General features: G+C 39.4%; 1 protein-coding gene across 1 annotated transcript in view; it reads left to right on the forward strand.

The window, feature by feature from the left end:
* Nucleotides 1-16316: 16316 nt before the first annotated feature.
* LOC122793769 (cytosolic phospholipase A2 gamma-like) overlaps nt 16317-19828 on the forward strand; it is a 302126-nt gene continuing 298614 nt past the window's right edge. The window contains exon 1 of the mRNA XM_044061962.1: nt 16317-16466. Within this exon, the coding sequence (XP_043917897.1) occupies nt 16341-16466 (126 nt within the window). The 5' untranslated portion in view covers nt 16317-16340. The remainder of the gene's footprint in view (nt 16467-19828) is intronic.

Here is a 19828-nt window from a genome sequence, read left to right on the forward strand (position 1 = left end):
ATTCCACAGAAACATTTATCAAATTAATTTACCATGGTTTCCAGATGTTCTTGTAGTACTGTATAGTAGCCCAGGTAAACATGCTAATACACCTGCATGCGTCATACTTGCTACAAATTCCTAGCCACAATTATAACATAAGACCAAAAAAGAATATATATATTTTTCCTACTGGCTCTCTCATTTCCACAAATGGGTATCTTAAGTAGTTATTGCTTGGACTGCAAAACTCCTGTTTGTTATTTAGCAATTGCACTTGAGCCACATTACACTTCTCAGCATCTGCGAAGTAGCCGTTTAGCAGTCACAAAAGTCATATTTTTAAATTCTGGGGACTATTTACAACAGCTGAAGCATATTTAAAGCAGTTCTTCAACTAATGGAGGAAGAAGGAGAAGCTCATAGTTTCAGGAACCTGTCTATAAATAAGAGAATGAAGATGGAAAGCAGCAAGCAGAAGGGTGTTTATGCTTGCAGATTCTGTAATATGTATGAATATATGTGGAAATGTCTGCATTTATTCAGGAGAAAACAGGTGGAATATATGGAGCATCAGACCACTTTACATGAAACTTGAATTATGCTGTTTATGTAGTGCAATCTGATGGGTGTTCAGCAATTTATAAGGGGATGTCAGCAAGAAAACTTTCTATAACAGCAAGTTGTCCCGGTCCCCTTCAATAAACACATCACACCGAATGACATTTGATGACCTTTATTAAACTTCCATAACTTTGATTACCAATTTTATTTACAACTGGACATAGTATAGTTGATTGTAAACACAGCATAAATATCCTTGTAATGTTAATCAGAACAGCGTACCTGCTCATCCTGCCCAGTAAGCAGCGTCCATACCTTTGCTCGCTTACTTTACTTATATACCTCCTTGTAATGTTAATCAGGACAGCATACCTGCTTATCCTGCCCAGTAAGCAGCGTCCATACCTTTGCTCGCTTACTTTACTTATGAAGCAGTGTCCCATCTCACTTCATAAAGCATTCATCAAATTACCAAATTACCAACCAAATAAGCAGCATTCTTACCTCCGTTTGCTTACCTATTCAGCAAACTTCCTCCAGCTGCTCATTTCCTTTCCACAAATCCTTGGAATAAACCTCCACACACCAGAGGGGGAACAGAAGAGGGCAAGCCTGTCCAGTAAGCAGCATCCATACCTTTGCCCACTTACTTTACTTATAAACCTCCTTGTAATGTTAATCAGGACAGTGTCCCTGCTCATCCTGCCCAGTAAGCAACATCCATAACTTTGCTTGCTTACTTTACTTATAAACCTCCTTGTAATGTTAATCAGGACAGCGTACCTGCTTATCCTGCCCAGTAAACAACATCCATACCTTTGCTCACTTACTTTACTTATGAAGCAGCATCCCATCTCACTTCATAAACCAGTCATCAAATTACCAAATTACCAACCATAATAAATAAACTATAAATAAGCAACATCCTTACCTCTGTTTGCTTACCTATTCAGCAAACTTCCTTCAGCTGCTCATTTCCTTTCCACAAATCCTTGGAATAAACCTCCACACACCAGAGTGGAAACAGAAGAGGGCAAACCTGTCCCTCTTCTCCACCAGCCAGCCTGACCAGGCTGTTCCCCCTCCCTTCTACCCAAAATTGTCCAACCAACGACTTCCCATAAAGGAAAGGGTTAAGCCAAACCTCATTCGGTGTATCCATCATCTGTAAAGTACTTTAGAACCCCATCATCAACCCCATGCCTTGACCTACTAGCACTGGAATGCTCCTTAATGAAACTAAATAAAGTAGGATTACCCATGACCCCACTGTACCACCGGAACCTCCACTCGAAGAGGATACATTCCCTTTAGTCCGCTTCCCTCAAGCCACTAACCATGGCTCGACCTTTTCGGAATGACAACCTATAGCCATAACAAGTGCCACAGAAACTATAACCCCTTGAACACAAATCTGCACCCAGGTCAAAGTAAACCCTTAACAAGTCATGAACCAAGGACCCTGTCAACTATAGTATCTCACACTAGCCCACCAAACTATACAGCTCTGGATGTACAGTAACCTAATTACTGCAGAGAATAGATTAACTCCAAAACCTTAATGGCCTAACACTAAGATCCAGAACCAGAACCCCTTGACATAATTCCTGAAAACTCACCTAAGCCCCACAATGAAGTAATCTATGTGCCCAACCATAAACACCACCAGTGCACTCATTACCAAATGGCAATCATTCTACCTACTCAAAGGACAAATTTATCACCCCGACCACACGTTAGGAATTACTCAGGCCTCCTGTCAAAGAACAGCTCATCTTTGGCTCTTCCACCCCAGATACGGTTTAAACAATTGGATGATTAACTAAAACCCCCAAGATTCCAACCACCTGAAAGCAGGGTGTTGAAGTCAACTGGCTTGCAAGAGCCATGGGGCTTTAGCCTAATAAGTTCCAGCACTGCTATGAATGTTGTGACTCTACTCCTCCTGTGGGATCCCCACACCCCATAATCCGTTCCCACCAGTTTCACCCTAGCCCCCTACCTCTACCTAACTTGCCCCACATTCCAGTGCAATAATCAGCTCCCACACTACTTGATCACAGCACCCTATCTTGCCTTAATGACCCAAGAAGGGGTATTACCAATGACCACATTGTACACCACTCCATCCACCACTCCTCACTCGCCCTGCTTCCATCATCTGCGAACTCACTGTGTAGTGCCACAACCGGTACCATCACACCACCATCTACAAAGAAAAGGGAAAAGTAAATCCTCTAAAATGTAAAGAAAAAGGCTGCACCTTATACCCACCTATTCCAAATTACAGCAGCAGCATTCCAAAATCCCCATCTGCAAGAAAGAAAAAGACATGTAATCTAAAATACATGACACACATTCAAAGAAATCCTCAAAGACAACCTATCCTGCCAAACCCTGGAAGGAATGCATCACTGCCAAACACATTTATGACCAAGCAGCCATAACTTGAAGCCGTGAAGTCACAACTATCATTTTTTAAGTGATCTTGAGCATTGGCAGAAGAATGTTAATATGCCTTTGTAAAATAAAGAAATCAATAACTCTTAATTACTGCCATGACTCTTAATTACTGCCATTATTAAGTGAATGTAATACACCACCTTCCTCCAAGAGCCACCAGTGTTAGAATGGGTTAAGAGGGCCAGATCACCGAGCATGAAGATTCAATTAAAAACTTTTTTTTTATATACGACTGCCACCCAAAGTACTCTCTAATGTAATTACCATCCACTCTAGTTACCCAACAATGAGGCCACTTACCATATAACTCTCAGTCATTCAAAGTAGATTCAGACTTCCCTTGTAGCCAAAACTTACAGAACATAGCTAGACTGCTTCCTGCAGAATACTGTAATGTGTGAGGTAACACATATTATAATATCAGTATACCTCCACTTCAAAAGCAAGAGTAAAGAATAAATTTAGAACTGTAGCGCCACTCATGTATAGCTATTGGTTACTGCATACGCTACTAGTACTTCTTTGTTGGACTGCCAAACTGCATTTATGTTCACTTGTACCCAACCAGAGAATTACCTTAAATGATCAAGCAATCTTTACATACACAAGCACTCATTCACAGCACCCCAACTTCACCTTAACAAATGCGCGTGCACAGCTACAACTCTTCTTCACCTGCAGCCCACAAAAGACCCTCACTACTTCAACCAAGTGGAATCCGTTGCTCTGGACTCTGCAGCTTCAATTACACTGGCTACCTTACTCTGCCTCTAACTCGATTAATAGCCTTTAACTTCTATTTCTCTGATTGGCCCCAAATTACCTTGTGATCCTCTTCAGGTATATGATCAGACAAATGACTCCCTTCCTATGGCCCCATGTTTTTTTTTTTTTAAAAGGGAAGCCATTAGAATTCATGTAACACCATGCGAATCACAGAGGGAGTTATTACTGGGCGTGTTGCGGGTGCTGCAAAGAGAATTTTGGCTAACACCAAGGAGTGAATCGGTGCTAATTTCATGAACTTAAATAGCTCACTGAATTGAACGATACATCTGGGGCCACTGTATTTAGTGCAAAAAGAAAAGAGTTTGTTTTAATACTTCTCCATGTTATGTGAGGTTACACAACCTCATAGTTAGTGTCTTACAAGATGGGTTGTGGAGGAAGAGCCCCCATGATGGGGCAGTGAAGGAGGGAAAATAACTCCTTTACAAACTTATTTATATTTCTGAAGCCTTTCATTAGCCAGTACTTTCACTTCACATTATTTTGGATTGCTGACATTTACTGCTGACATTTATTCTATGATACCCTGTGTCCCAACATAATGGAGGTCAACATATATCGTAAGCACTGCCAAGACTTACCATGTTAGTGTTAAACCAAATTATGTCCAGAAAAGGCTAGGCAGTCCAATACATATTTCAGACTCTAATTGTGCAGAGGTCCCATGTGTAAATGATTGTACTAAATCTTGTTTCCACATTAGTGACATTTTTGCTAACATGCCTATCGAATTCTCAGCTGATTTATGCTGTTCTGCACTAACCCAGCAAAGCCGAGAAGTCTACACGTTTGGCAAGAAAACCAGATAAGGCCTTCCGAAATGAGCGGATAAAAGCTGAAAAGATAGAACAGAATTGAATGTCGCTTAACATAGCTTAGTTTAAACTACGCATAACATAACAATCAAAGGGACATTCCAATTGGATCTACCTGTTTGGAAACATATATCCTTGATGCGGCCAAAGTGATCTGCTCTTGCAAATTTAAATGAAACATCAAGCTGTGTAATGGTGTGTGACCCCCTACATTTTCCCAGAATAAATACTCAAGCACAAATGCCAGTCAACAAAGGACTCCCCCATCATGGTTAAATCCATCCTGCACGTACATGGAGAGTAGAGCATGCCCTTCCCATTAGTAGTGGGCATAGCATTGTTAGTAGTGTTTATTTTTTTTTTTTTAACTGCAAAGCCAAAGTTAAAGAGGAGGTCTGCGTCTGTAACCTGCAGTAGATGCTGGCACCTCCCCTGATGCACTATAGTATCGACAGGCAAATATGCCTCCTGCTGTGCTAGTACTACTGAAAGTGGGGGAGTAACAACCCTTCTTCGCGGGTAACGCACAACCCGTGAAAAGGTCACTCAATCTCTTCAAGCAACCATAGCTCTGGGAAAACTCCTCAGTCCCTTCATGCACTGTCACCACCAAATGAAAAAACAAACCTGTCTTCTTTTACCCCTCTTTTTTTTTTTTTTTTTTTTTACAGGTTAAAAGAGTACTGTGTATCCTAACAAACCACTACCGATCTTTGCTACCGGCCAGATCAAACCAGCAAACGCGAACCATATCCCTCCAGAAAGCCTCCAAACACAGAACACCCAAACAAAGACCAAGCAGTGCCACAATATGCCAGTGAGGATCATGCACAGGGATGTAATGCAGCACGCTACTCTCTGAAACCAGCCTGTGAGTGGGCCTAATTCTATGACAGAGAGAAAAAAGAAAAAACTGTTCATAAGAAGTCGCTCATCCACCAAACTCACTTAAAGTGGGAAGGAGTACTCTGCTTTGAAGCCTACATTGCATTATATCATAAAACAAACAAGCATCCCCCCCAAAAAAGGCCCCACTATTCCCCAATGTGGAAAATAACAATGCAGTTCAATTAAAAAACTAAGATCTTCCAACGTCTCCACCGCCAACCGACAGCTCTTACTCTGCACCAATTAACTGCAGAGCAATCACATTTATAGCTACTAAACTGATAGACCAGTTTGTTTATGTTGTGTATGTGTGTGTGTGTGTGTGTGTGTGTGTGTGTGTGTGTGTGTGTGTGTGTGTGTGTGTGTGTGTGTGTGTTGGTCAGAGCTGTCAGGTAAGATCATTTAACCAGGCTCAAACCCCCATACATTATTTATAGGATACAAGAACCTGATCATCTATACCAAACTATCCATTTTCAAGGATCTGTGTGTTTCAAAGAATTGTGAGCTGAGAATAGAATTTTACTACCGCTCTTGCTAAGTCTATATTAAATGTGCAACTCTTTTGTTTAGCAAACAGTTGTCCATGTGTACACTGTCACTAGAGAATTAATGGACGAGCAACAGTCACCAGCAGTCTCCTCATGACTGCCCTTCCATGCAACGAACGGCTTTATTATAATTTTAACTTTTTTTTTCCCGATGCTAGAGCAGCAGACGAGTGAACCAGACCCACAATCGAGCTCGAATGACTGCCCGGGTGTACTCCAATGCATCAGCTCTCCTCAGGAAGAAAGCATGCCAATGCCAACCCCCCACTCAAGAGTGACGACAGGGAGAAACTGCAACACACAACACATTCCAGGCACAAACCACTAGCCAATCTCCAAACACTTACCGCAAAATATATGTACCTACTTCCTTCAGAAAACGTTATCTGCCCACAATAAAGAAATAAAATTTCGCAGACAATTAGATTCATGACAGCAGCCAGACACTATAACCAGACAAGCCCAAAGAACCACCGTACCCGGGAGCTAAACCATTGAGGGATATGGCCCTGACATACTTTCACTCACATCCGGTAATAGCAACAGAGTGTTTTTTTTTTAAACAGAGAAAAAGGTGAAATTGAAAGACCTGAAATACTAACTACCCATTTATCCCCATACACTATAACAATGCCTCCACTTGTTTAAGCCTACAAAGCTCATTCCCCCCAATGTATTAATGTTTAAATTAAATTAAGCCTACAGTTTACAACCAGCTCTGTGTTAACCTACACAAGTATACCCCCTCCTGGCAATTAACTGTAGCAGAAAAAATAAATAAATAAATAAATAAAACAACCGACCAGTAGCAACAACACTGTTAACAAAAGAAAGGAAATACCATCCCACCATACGCACCTCATTCTTTCTAGTCCGATTAACTCCAAGGCCTACCTGACCACCAAAGTTCTTACAGGTTGTCTTGGAAGTAATCCTTCTCTGTAGCAAGTCCATGCCAAAATGTGATTACTTAAAGCCCCTCCCCACCCTTATCTCATTTCCTCCCAATCATCCCTCCCTCCATTTAACCCTTTCACCTCCCCAACCCACTTAACTCCCATTAATATATCAGCCTAACCCCTTCTGAAGATGTCCCAGGACAACTTGGTTTGTTACCAAACTTCATATATCCTGCTTATGCAGCTAAAACATTTAACAGATAACAATGCTTCACACAGTCACAATGACAGATGCCATATTCATAAAAGATTGTTATTATTTGCTCTGGATAGAGTATAAGTAGATAAAAGAAGGGGAGATTTACTTGTAAGTTTAGGAAGGAAGTAAATACAATGATAACTGTATTTAAGAGTGTAGATACCCACTAGAGAAAATGCTACAAGCATAAATCATAAACTCAGAAGAAGAAGCTTAAATAAATGACAGTCAGCTTTAGCATGGCACATAAATTTGTATTTACTTATTTTTTCATGAATTTTTAGCCTAAGAACATATCAGTACAGATGCAATGTAACTTTGTTTGTCTTTTAAATTATTTGTGGCTTTTATTGTAGGATGAGAATGTTTTTACTTATCTAAAGAGAAAATGCCACTGTGAAAGTTAGTCTGATGAAGTTCAAGGATAGACAGATATGCACTTACTTGATTTATTACAAATATTCATGTTCTCATATATATAAAGCCCTGCCATGGTTTGATTACAACTGTCAATTATTAGTTATCTACCTACCTTTTAAAGCGAGAAAAGGTCTATCCATTCTTTGAGATGCAAATCCTTAGTATTCAATCACTTCTTCAGCATCTTTCATTTCACTAACTGTATTCCCTTCATCAGTGCTGGATGTCAAGTTTCATCCAGGCATTACATCTCCTAGCTTCTACTCATTTCAGTCTTCTGCAACTGATGATTATCCTTTGTTACTGTTAAACACTCTTTAATGTTCAATGAAATGCAAGGAACAAGCTCAAACCAAGACCCATTATCAGTCGTATGGCTGTCCGTCAGCATTTCTCCCTTTTATCACCTCAATGCTCACTTTCTTCTGGTAAGCGTCTTTCTTAATGTCTCACCATTTTCCTTTGTCGTTGGGCCTTGCATAGCTTCACCAACTTCCTTGACTTATTTTCCACACTGAGCTGCTTCAACTACACTCTTTTTTTTTAATACTGTTTTTTAATCTCTCTTTACCTTCTTTCTTCCTTATAGCTGTCCAGGGCATGTATCTCCTTCTCTAATTTCTTCCTGTACTGCCTTAATCTGAGACGTTACCCAGTCTCTATTTACCTCATTTATGGTGTTCCCTAATTCTGCACTTTATTGTGGCTTTTTAATCAGGAAAAAAGACATTTGCTTCTTCTTCTCTGTTATCTCTAATCTCAACATTCAAGCACTGCTCTTGTCTCCTTCCATAGACATTTCACTTTGTACTTTCCAGTATCACTTTACTTTTTTAAGGTTAGAAGTACCTGAACTGTGGCCTTTCCATTTTCTTCTGTAAAAAGCCCAACATCTTAAAAAGTAAATGTGTCCCTAACATCATGCCATCCAGCAAAGCAGGATAAATACATCTAGTCACCACCTCATACTGCTTTTGGCACCACAGAACATTCTTAATATCTGTCACTTTTTGTACAACTTGGAAGGAGAACTGTTTCTACTTTGCCACACTTCATTTTGTAGCCAGTATGCATAATGTATTCAGCTGTGCTTCTGTCCTCAGTGCTCAGATTTTGGTCTTGTAGCTGTCAGAAGTTCTCCACTAGCTCACTTGGAACCTACTTATCAGTCCTTATTCCTCTCACCTTATGCATTATGTGAATAGCAAAAGCTAAGCTGAGGATTTGATTTAGTGTTTTTTAGAATGTCTTGTTTTGTGAATACCAGGCCCCCCCTTCCCATCAACTCCTCCTGGCAGCCATTTGAAACAGAGATTATCGCTTCATTATCTAGTCTCACCATCTTTTAAAGTACAAAGTAAAGCAGCAACAGCAGTTCTTGTATCTAGTATTTGATCAGTCTTTAATCATACCACGTAGTCCTGCTCCTGCAGCTTATCTTTTGTGATGCCTTTTGGGGTTTCTGTGTGCATTACTTAAGCCATCCTTCAGTTCTGTAATCTCCCCAGACATCTTGTACATCTGTACCCCCCAAATGTCTTGTACATCTGTACCCCCTCAGACTTCATGTACATCTATATCCCCCAGACATCTTGTACATGTGTACCCCCCAGACATCTTATACATCTGTACCCCCGAGACCTCATATACATCTGTATCCCCAGAATTCTTGTACATGTGTTCCCCCAGATCTCATGTACATCTGTATCCCCCAGACATTTTATACATATGTATCCCCAGACATCTTGTACATCTGTACCCCCAGACATCTTGTACAGCTGTATCCCCCAGACATCTTGTACATGTGTACCCCAAGACCTCATGTACATCTGTATCCCCCAGACATCTTGTACATGTGTACCCCAAGACCTCATGTACATCTGTATCCCCCAGACATCTTGTACATGTGTACTCCAAGACATAGGTTCATAGGTTCATATGTAGGTACTAGCCTATTAGCCCTAGAGCCTATATAAGCCTAGCCAAATGGCACCCTGGATTTTGCCACCCAAGAAAATTATTTTCCTGTGCCCCTGTCAAGCAGAGCCACAGAAGTGATCGCCAGGGTGAATTTCCTATCTCCCATCCAATCATCAAGGATCTTTGTTTGATATAGATAGGTAGTTTGTTCCAGAGTATGGGAAGTCTCTGGGACAGGAATCTATCCCTCCAGCATGTTCTGTTTATTGTGGTGACAAGGTTTAGGTCCCTAGAGCATGTAGCTCGGAGGGATTGGGATTTCTTTAAGTGGAGCATGTCCAACAGCTCTGGGTTTGACATAGATTTGTATGTTAGGCACAGATCACCTCTGAGTAGGCCATATGCAATGGAGTAAAGCTGGAGTTTTTTGAGACGGTCTGCATAGGCATCTGTTTGAGGCCAGTAATCCTCTTTGTGAGGTATTTCTGTGGCTTTTCCAGTTGTTGTAGATGTCTTGTGAGGTACATACCAAAAGGGGTGTTGTACTCTATAATGGGTCTAATGAGTGAAGAGTAGATGGGAACAATGACCTCTTTTTTCCTGAATGAGAAACCTTTTGTGATAAGGTGTGCCACTTGGAAAGATTTCTTGACTACTGTGGTGATGTGATTATCAAAGGAGAGACTACTGTCCACCTGTGGCCCAAGGTCTCTTATCATACTTTTGGTGTTAAGTGGCCTACTGCCTATGTGGTAGTTCATGGGTACAGAGTTTTTACCAAAAGGGATGACAATGCACTTTTTGGCATTGAGCTTAAGGCCATGGTTTTAACACCAGGCATCTGTCTCAGTGAGGCCCTTTAGTAGGATGTCCACATCGTTAGGAGTTTTGATTATGGCTCCTAGTTTGCAGTCATCTGCAAATTTTGTTAGCCAAAGACCTTCTGTGTTAGCCTGTACTTCAGAGACGTAGATACCAAACAGGAGTGGACCCAAGAATGAACCCTGTGGTACTCCATTTCTCATCTTGTACATCTGTACCCCCCAGACCTCATGTACATCTGTATCCCCAGACATCTTGCACATCTGTATCTCCCAGAGCTCATGTACATCTGCATCCACCAGACATCTTGCACATCTGTACCTCCCAGACCTCATGTACATCTGCATCCCCCAGACATCTTGTACTTCTGTACCTAGAGTTCTTGTACATATGTATCCCCAGACATCTTGTCCCTCTGTGCCCACAGAGTTCTTGTACATCTGTATCCCCAGACATCTTTTACATCTGTACCCCCAGACATCTTGTATTTCTTTACCAGAGATCCTGTACATCTGTACCCCCCAGATACCTTGTACATCTGTAATCTCCCCAGACATCTTGCACATCTGTATCATTCAGTCACTTCTCCCATGGCTGCACTTCTTCTGCTTTTAATACACCCTCTACATAGTGGGGGTGTGGGTGCAGATGCTCATTTTAACTTCTAAAGATTTGTCTGAAAATGTCTAGATCTAAGAAACCATCAGCTTTAGGCTATACAAGGCTCAGCAATACCACCCCAGGCTGTTTTATTTACAGCAATTTTACCTGGCCGCTAATATCATTGCAGTGGAGTTCAGTTTTATTTAAGTGGTCTTGACTTAATAAATCGTGTCATACATGTAGACAAACAAGTCTCAAAAGTTATGATATTGACCCACTGACACATTATCATAGCTACCACAGTGGAAGATTCTTTAGAGAAAATATAAGGCATCTTGTGTATCTGAAACTGTGGTATAATACATGGTTCAGTGACAGTATATTTGTTACCTTCATTACTTATTATCAGTCTGACACAGGATGTCAGACAGGAATGAGCCTCTTTATTTTGATAATCCTATTCTGATTTGCTCTTCTCTCAGCTTTGCAGATTTTGAACATATGTCTTCTATAGAGTTCTATGAAATCTATTTCACAGCTTGATATGGAGCATTTGTTTGTCATCTCTCCCAAAACAAAAGCATAAGCTTTGGTACATCACTTAAATTACCTTGGTACCTCTTATCTAGGGAATCTTATTATCTTCATATTACCCATCTCAGGGAAGTGCATATATCATGACCTAATTTTTCCACTCACAATTCTCGTAAGGCTTGTGTTTGTGGAAGTTCTGCTGGTAACCTGATGGATTATGAAACATACACAATGTTTGTGTTGTGAAACCAGTAAACCCACTGTCTTTCCTTGCAAATGTAAAAGTATAAACTTTGTGTCACAGTTAGTAATCCCACACATAGTCTGAACATGTTTCAACTTCTGCTGACCAGGATAGCTAAACTTTCTTACCTTCTAACAAGCAAAACATATATTCAGTGCTCTGATGTTTTGACTAGATTCTTATCATAAACAGAAGAGGCAAAGCATTTTATATTTTGCTGCCTAGCGTGTTCATTCTAGACACAAGTCCACTTAACAGATTAACATTAAAAATGTTCTCAGGTCAGTCTTCTGATGGTAGTTTGAATATGAACCTGATTATTGCCTGTAACCATAGTAATGCAGGATACAGAATCTAATGCACCTTCACCATATTGTGTCTCAACTTCTGCAACCTTCTCCCTGAAAATATTAGAAGATCTTTAAGCAAGCAATAATGCTCAACAGGGTATGTGTTATTGTGTAAATAATGCCTGCTCAGAGGTGTTCTGAGGCTCGGCATTGCAGGCAGAGGGCCTCTACACCCCTGGAAGCGAGTTATTTACACAATAACACACACCCTGGAAGGCAATGTTGCACTTAGAGACTGGGTTGTCTGTAAAATTGTTGTGTTTTACTTATTTAGATTTTTTATTACTATATTTTTTTTATGTATTTTTGATGTAAAATAGTTCCTCCACCTAATGTTTGAAAATTGCTGTAGTATAAGTAAATGGTGTTGGAGGAAGCATTTTACATCCAAAGTATATCATTTTTAAAAAAATATCTAGAGATTTGCTTTATTGTTTGGTCTCTTACTGCTAAAATGTGTGGTTTCTTGCCAGTCTTTGGGGATTGACATCACTAAATAAATGACAAACATTCGTCTTTCAGACTTTATTTTCTTTAGAAATTTCATGTTAACCCAAATCCTGTTATTTAACTTAATTTGTGATTTTTATAAGAACAACATTTAAAATCTGTTCCTATTTTTGAGCCTTTACTCTCCATTTCTTAAGCTAAAAGGTTGAAGAGTACACAAAACGTTTATCTGTTGCTGCCACTGGTTCATCAGTTTCACTGTCTCGCCCTCACAGAGACACACACACACACTCACACACACACACACACACACACACACACACACACACACACACACACACACACATACTTGCACTTCAGAAAATGCATGCTAACACAAGTCCTATTATTCAAGCAATTGTGATTTTTTTTAACCCGGAATGTATTCCTGTTTTGAGCCTTTCTTCCCCCGTTATTTTAGGTTTTATCTGGATAACTTGATCTAAAAGGTGAGAGATACGTAAACCTCCTCAATGCTGCTGCTGCAAGTGCTTGATCCCTCTCACTCTTCACTCTCTCGCTCTCCCTCACTCACACACACCTTGCTTTCATGCACACAAGCATGCATTCACATACACAGAAACAGAAACACAAATGCACACTTTTTTTCTGTTATATTTAGTTTTTACACTCACTAAACAGCAAAAGCACTGCTTAGTGAATGTAAAATAATATCACGATTGATCTCGCTTTCATTCACATGCATGCATACACACATGTAAACACGTAAAGACACACACACTTTTCTTTTTTAATTTTCATTTTTTTTTCAAATGTATTTTACACTCGCTAAACAGCAGAAGAGCTGCTTAGCGAGCATTAAAAAATAATGGGGGCTGTTAGGTTTTTCAGTCCGAGCTCCACAGCAGCTTGATATGCTGCTGTGAATCATCAGACTCATTTTTAGCAGGCCTTACCTATCCTATATGTTAACACCCTGCTGGAGAACGTTCTTTCTCCAGTCAGGGTGAGATCTACGGCCATCCGTTCTATAAGCATTAATATTTTCAGTAAGTTGCTGCATTATTACTTTAATAGAAGGCAAGCTGCAGATGTCACAGAATGTAAGACTGCAGTAGTTATGATTTTGACTCACTGACATAGTACCCACTGCAACAGAATCTCTGAGGTATTGCACAATGTTCAAACAATTAATTTATGGCTAAGTGGAAAATCTGTATACTGATATTGTTCTAACTCTGTGTTTAAGAGTATATTCTGTAAAGTTTAGAAAGTTAACCATCCTATTTGCTTGCATGTTTCTATCAGTTTTAAGTAATGTGCAATTCATGTTACTGTACTAAGTCTTAAGATGGAATTCAAAAGCAAACTGTATAGAGTACAAGACCTTGCACCCTTCCACATCTCTCCTTGTGTGTTTCCCACTGTTCTTACTCCTTTCCTACTATCCTACACTCCTTTTCCAATCTTACATTTGGTTGATAGTTGTAGAAATATGATTTTTGCCAGCCCAGTATCAGATTCTCGCAGTACACAGAAATCTTGCGACGTATTGTGACTCAGAGCACCATAGTTTTTAAAACATTCCAACCCATTTATTACATTCCTCCCTTCCTTCACCATGTTCTCATCTTCCCTGACTACTCCACCTCACTCTGCAGACACTACAGAGGGAATCCCATACTTGTCATGTTCTCATTGCTGTGCTGCAGTCCATAATGCATGAGTCACACACTTTGCTGCAGTTGGTTGTATCATATTGTTAGTACATCTCCTCTGAGAAAAAGTAATTCTTCAGTGATTCAAGTCTCATTTGCATACATCTATAACTAGTATTTCTCATACTGTCTACCTATCTCTTACTACTACTGGTACTGCACAGCTCTCCAGTGGATATTTATATATTCCAGTCTTAGTATACATTTGTTGTATGTGTTAACATGCCATTTAGATCATCGCTGAACAAAATATCATCTAGACTGATCCACACACCCAGTCAGCAAATAAATGCATAACAAAAGTTTATAACTAATCTGCTAACAAACTAGGTAAGCAAGTAACTAACTATAACTAATGGGTAGCATGAGGTATCAAAAGATGCAGGTGGCAGACAGCTTGAAGAAAAAAGTGAAGTATCTTTTTCTGTTTTGGGGTAAGGGGTACGACTGAACCTGATTAATGTTTAATAAGGTGCTTCAAGGAATGTGTACTTATAGGTTCATAGGTTCATAGATGTTTACTGGGCTAATGACCACAAGGGCCTTTTTAAGCCTAGCCATGCATCCCAAATCTCTGACAAGTTCTGATACCCTTGATAAGTGTAAGCAGGGGCCTGGGAGATGAACCATTTACAGGTTACTTGTTTGCATCAGAGACATAGGTGCCAAACCAGGGATGAATTTCTGGTTTCCCATCCAATTGTCCAAGTTGTACTTGAACTGGATTAGGGAGGAACTCTGCTCTGCTCTGCTACTGAATCAGAACACATAAGTTCATCTCTATAATGTCATTATTTATAAGGTTTAAAGGACATAAAAAAAAAAAACAGTTCATACATGAGACAGGAAAATTGCCAAAAAACACTTAATTCATCCAGTACCAGACAGTTGATAGAATCATGTAGTAATGGATGGCAGCTACTGAATGTAATAAGACGTAGTTGACTTGCACATTACTGTGTTATGTCTCAACAGAAGACAATACATAGTATATTACTAATAAAAATTTGATCATCTATATATAACATGTTATTTTATCTTATTTATATGGCACATATTTATATAGTAGATATCATTATATTTATGGTACATATAAGTAAATCCAGGGTAATTTTTATACATTTTAATGGAGATTTTAATATAATTATTGTTGTATTTACTATAACATTAGGGCATTATATAGGCATGTCAATCATAATATGGGTCCAATGAAAGAAGAAGTGGCAGTATAAGAGGATGTGATGTAACATTTTTAAATGTCTGATGAAGTTTAACCTAGTTTTAAAAGAAAGCGCTAACCATGTTTTATTTTGTTAAAAAAGTGTTTCTGCATCAACTGCTGGGATCGTGTTTCATAGCTGTGGAGGCTGAGTTGCATTGGCTTTTCAGTTATCTTTCAGCAATAACGTCATCATGCTGTTGTCAGTCAAATAAACAGCATTTTGCTGAAAACACACCTTCACAGTTTAGTAAGGAGAAAACTAGCATGGTTACCTGTAACGGCACAGTGTGAGATTTAAAGACATGATGTTGCACTACTAATGAGCTGTTTCTCTATGTGGTTTTATTATGCAGTTTTAACATGTCTCTGGACATATAGTGGTGGTTGTTATATGTTTTCTAAATTTCAGGAAAGATTTTTAATGATACAATGATTTAAATTCTTAATGCATTTGAAAAAAAAAAAAACAACATTGATGCAACCTTGTAGAAGGCATAGTACTGTGTCTATATTATGAGCTACAGGCAACTGGATGGCTAGCCAGCACAAATGTCTCTAATTCTTTACCTTACAGGGAAAAGATTAAATGTGCACTTGATCTCTTAATCTTCCTTGACTTCTTCCTCTTCCTCACCAAACCCACCAAAGTTGATTTCACTGACAGATGTATTTAACCAGAGGTAGTAGGGGTCCTGCATCTCATTGGCAGTGTTCCAGCTATAACTGTAATGTTTATAATTAAAGTTTTTATAAAGTTTGTAAGTTTTATGGTTTATTGTAAATGTAAAATAATATGAGTATTATTGCTGTACCATTTTCAGGTTCTGGCATTCCTGATTATATTTCAAAGATGGAATTCCTATATCTGAAAGATGCTGGACTGTTATCTAACATTGCATATCCAACAGTTCTTTGCAAGGAGCGAACTGTAGACCTGATATTGTCATTTGATTTCTCTGAAGGTGACCCATTTCAAGTAAGAATGTGTTTCCTTGTCTACAATGTAGTTCTTCCTAATACAGCTATATAGTGCATGTAGAATCAAATCTATTACCACCACATGAAAGTGTTGTGGCTTTTATTAATTCATTTTCAAACCGTATTTTTTCTTATATCGGTGCATTGTCACAGTAAGCATGATGTCATTGTTTGGCTAATACTAGATGCTAATTTCTCCTCTGACTGGATAAAACCAGCACCTCAGAATTTGTAGCCAATGTTCACAAACAGACAGAGATCCTTTTTCCACATACAGTGTGGAATCTCACCACTGATTGTATTTATTTATTTAGTTAGTTTGGTTGTTTGTTTCTAGGCTGGTTTAGTGGCAGTGGACTGGTACAAGACACTTTTCAGCACTTTAAATTACAAATGACAAAGACAGATATTCCAGTGACATATATGAGTCATAAACTCTGTCTCCTGCAGTCTGTAACATGCTAGGATTGCAAGCAGACAAGGATGCTTTACTAAGAAGAGCCTATTTTAATCTGGGAATTAACACATTAATGGCTGTTGATCAGTGAACTTCTATTGTAAGAAGTTTTGAAATACTGTAGGCAGCTTTTAGTTGTCACTGTCTTGCAGTAGTTATTTGCTCTGTGTATTTATGAGTGTGCGTTTCAGTCTAGTGACAGCCATTTATATGAATGCTGATAGAATAAAGGAAAAATACAGAAACAACTTTTGGCAACTTGGATTTTACCCTTTTCTGCATTAATGTGTGATCTCAAAAATAGGTATATTTATGTTTGGGGGGTATGGAGTGTGTCCCTTCTCATGGTGGGGTGCAGGCAGGCTAGTCCCGCTGCAAAAAAAAAAAAAAAGAAAACGTATTATTTGGCATAAGTTGTTTTGGTAGGATGTTTATGGCTATAATGCACAGCATTTCTTTGTTCTGTTATATTAAGCAGCTGGATTCCTTTCGGGTTTGTAATAGTTACCTCATGATTCTTGGCCAAATGTTTAGCTACACCAAATATCATTATAGAAGATCTATTGGTATTAATACTTTGTTGTCAAAAGTACCAGATTTAAATTGTACTGAAATCCAGTTGCATTTCTGATGATTTGCACTGCTTGACCTTGATTTTCCTAGTTAATACAATGTTATAAGCATAAATTAGAAAGTTTAACTGTGGTAGGTCGTATGGCATAAACATTAAATATAAAGCAAATAGTGAAGTACCAAGAATAGAGCCATGTAGCACTGTTTTGGTAATAAATCCTCTTTCAGAGTTGCAGTCATGCTCAGCCATACCTATTGTCAAGTTAATTCTAAAACCATCTGGTAACTTCTGGTGAAAAACATAGTTAGCAAGCTTCTGCAATAACAGATCATGATTAGCTGCCTCAAATGTCCTTTCAAGGTCTAAATAGGATCATAGGAGTTTACTTGGCTATTGACCCGAAGGTCATTTCAAGCCTTGCCGTTTCATCCCAGTGTAGTACCAGAGGTACTCTAGTCAATACCCAGGGATTGTATTTAGTAATGACTGCCCACATCCAGGAGAGTTGTGGGCACTATCCCCCATAAGAATTTATGGTGCCCCATCCACTCCTCCAGGTTCCTTTTGAACAGTGTCATAGATGTTCTCTGCTTCACATGAATTTGCAGCCTATTCCAAAGATGTGGCAGTTACTGGGAAATTAATCTGTCCCTCCAGCACATCCATTTCATGTTGCAAGCCATATTTAGGTCCCTGGAACTGGTAGCTCTAGTCCTGTTTGATTTATGGATGCACAACAAGTTCATTAGGTTTGGGATGGAGGTTGCTCTTAAACCAGGCATAAGTCTCCCTAGGAAGTCTATATGATGCACAGTATAGTGTCAGGGACTTTAGTCGGTTTGTGTAAGGCAAGTACTGAAGTTACTTGATCTTCTGTGTTAGAAACCTCTGAGGTCTCTTTGCAATTGCTGTACATGCTTCATATGGTACATACCAAATGGTGTATTAAACTCAGTTATGGGCCTGATTAGTGATGAGTATAGGGGGGTTATAACCTCCTTTGCTCTAGATGTGATGCCTTTGCTAATCAAGTGTGCTATGTAGAAAGTCTTCCTTATTACAGTAGACACATGGTGGTCAAAGTTAAGGTCGCAGCCTTCTGGTGATCCCAGATCCGTTACCACTTCATTGGTATATAGGGTATTGTTGTTAATTTGATAGTGTGACGGGGCACTGTTTTTACTGAATGGAATGATGATGCACTTTTTTGCATTCAATTTGAGACCATGACTAAGACACCAGTCATTGTACCCTCCTGAAGTACAATGACATAATTTGGGGATTCAATAATTGCAACCAGTCTGCAGTCATTTGAAAACGTGGTCAGCCACAGCCCCTTAGTTTTGCCCTGAACTTCTGAGAAATATATACCAAACAATAGGTGGCCCAGTACTTAACCTTGTGGCACCCAGCTGGTGACATGTCTGTTGGTCAATGTAGAGTCAACCACTTTGATAGTGTGTGACTGTTTTGTGAGCCAGTTTTCAACCCATCTTACAACAAAGGGGTTTACATTCAGTTTGCTATGTTTATCAGCAATACCTGAGTGTGGGATTGTGTCAAAGGCCTTTGTCAATTTGAGGTATGCTGTGTGCACAGATTTGCCCTTGTCAGTGGCCCTGGTCACATGTTTGAAGAAATCCATCCGGTTTAACAGACAGGATCTGCTCTTGATGAAGCTAAATTGGGTCAGATCCAGGGTTGGAGGTTGGCTATGTCTTTATTTATGATATCCATGATGATACATTCCATGGCCTTACAGATAAGGCTGATCAGACTTATGGGTCTATAATTCCTTGGGTCTGTTGCTAAGACAATTTTGTGGAGGGGAATAAGTGCTGTTCTCCAGTCCACAGGAAAAAAGCCTGGGGTTAGGCTATGATTGAATAGGGTACTTAATGGCGATATTAGTTCATATTTTAGTTTGTTTAGAAGACAGCCTGGGGTGCTGTCTGATCCCATAGAGGCTGTGTTTTTTTTGCCTTAGACAAGGCTTTAATTACCTGCTCTTTGGATATGTAGGGTGGTAGTGGGGAAGTTGGAGGCAAGGTTTGTGATAAGTTTGGAGGGGATGAAGATGTGAATTTTTTGCCATATCTCTGCTAGCAGGGTTGTTATCACTGCAGGATTGGTGTGTATTATACCATTAGTCACTAGCTTGGCACATGCTTGGGTCCTACCTTTTAGGCTACATACATAGCTGCAAAAGGCCTTATAGTTATCCTTGGCTGTGATTGCTAAGTTTTTGTCAAAGTTACCCATACAGGATTTGATATGTGTCTTATTTGCATGCTGAGGTTGAGGAGGACACTTTTCCATTGTTGGGGCC

Source organism: Protopterus annectens, chromosome 2.part0, assembly GCF_019279795.1.
Source record: "Protopterus annectens isolate FY-2018-M chromosome 2.part0, PAN1.0, whole genome shotgun sequence".
NCBI classification, from domain to species: Eukaryota; Metazoa; Chordata; order Ceratodontiformes; family Protopteridae; genus Protopterus; species Protopterus annectens.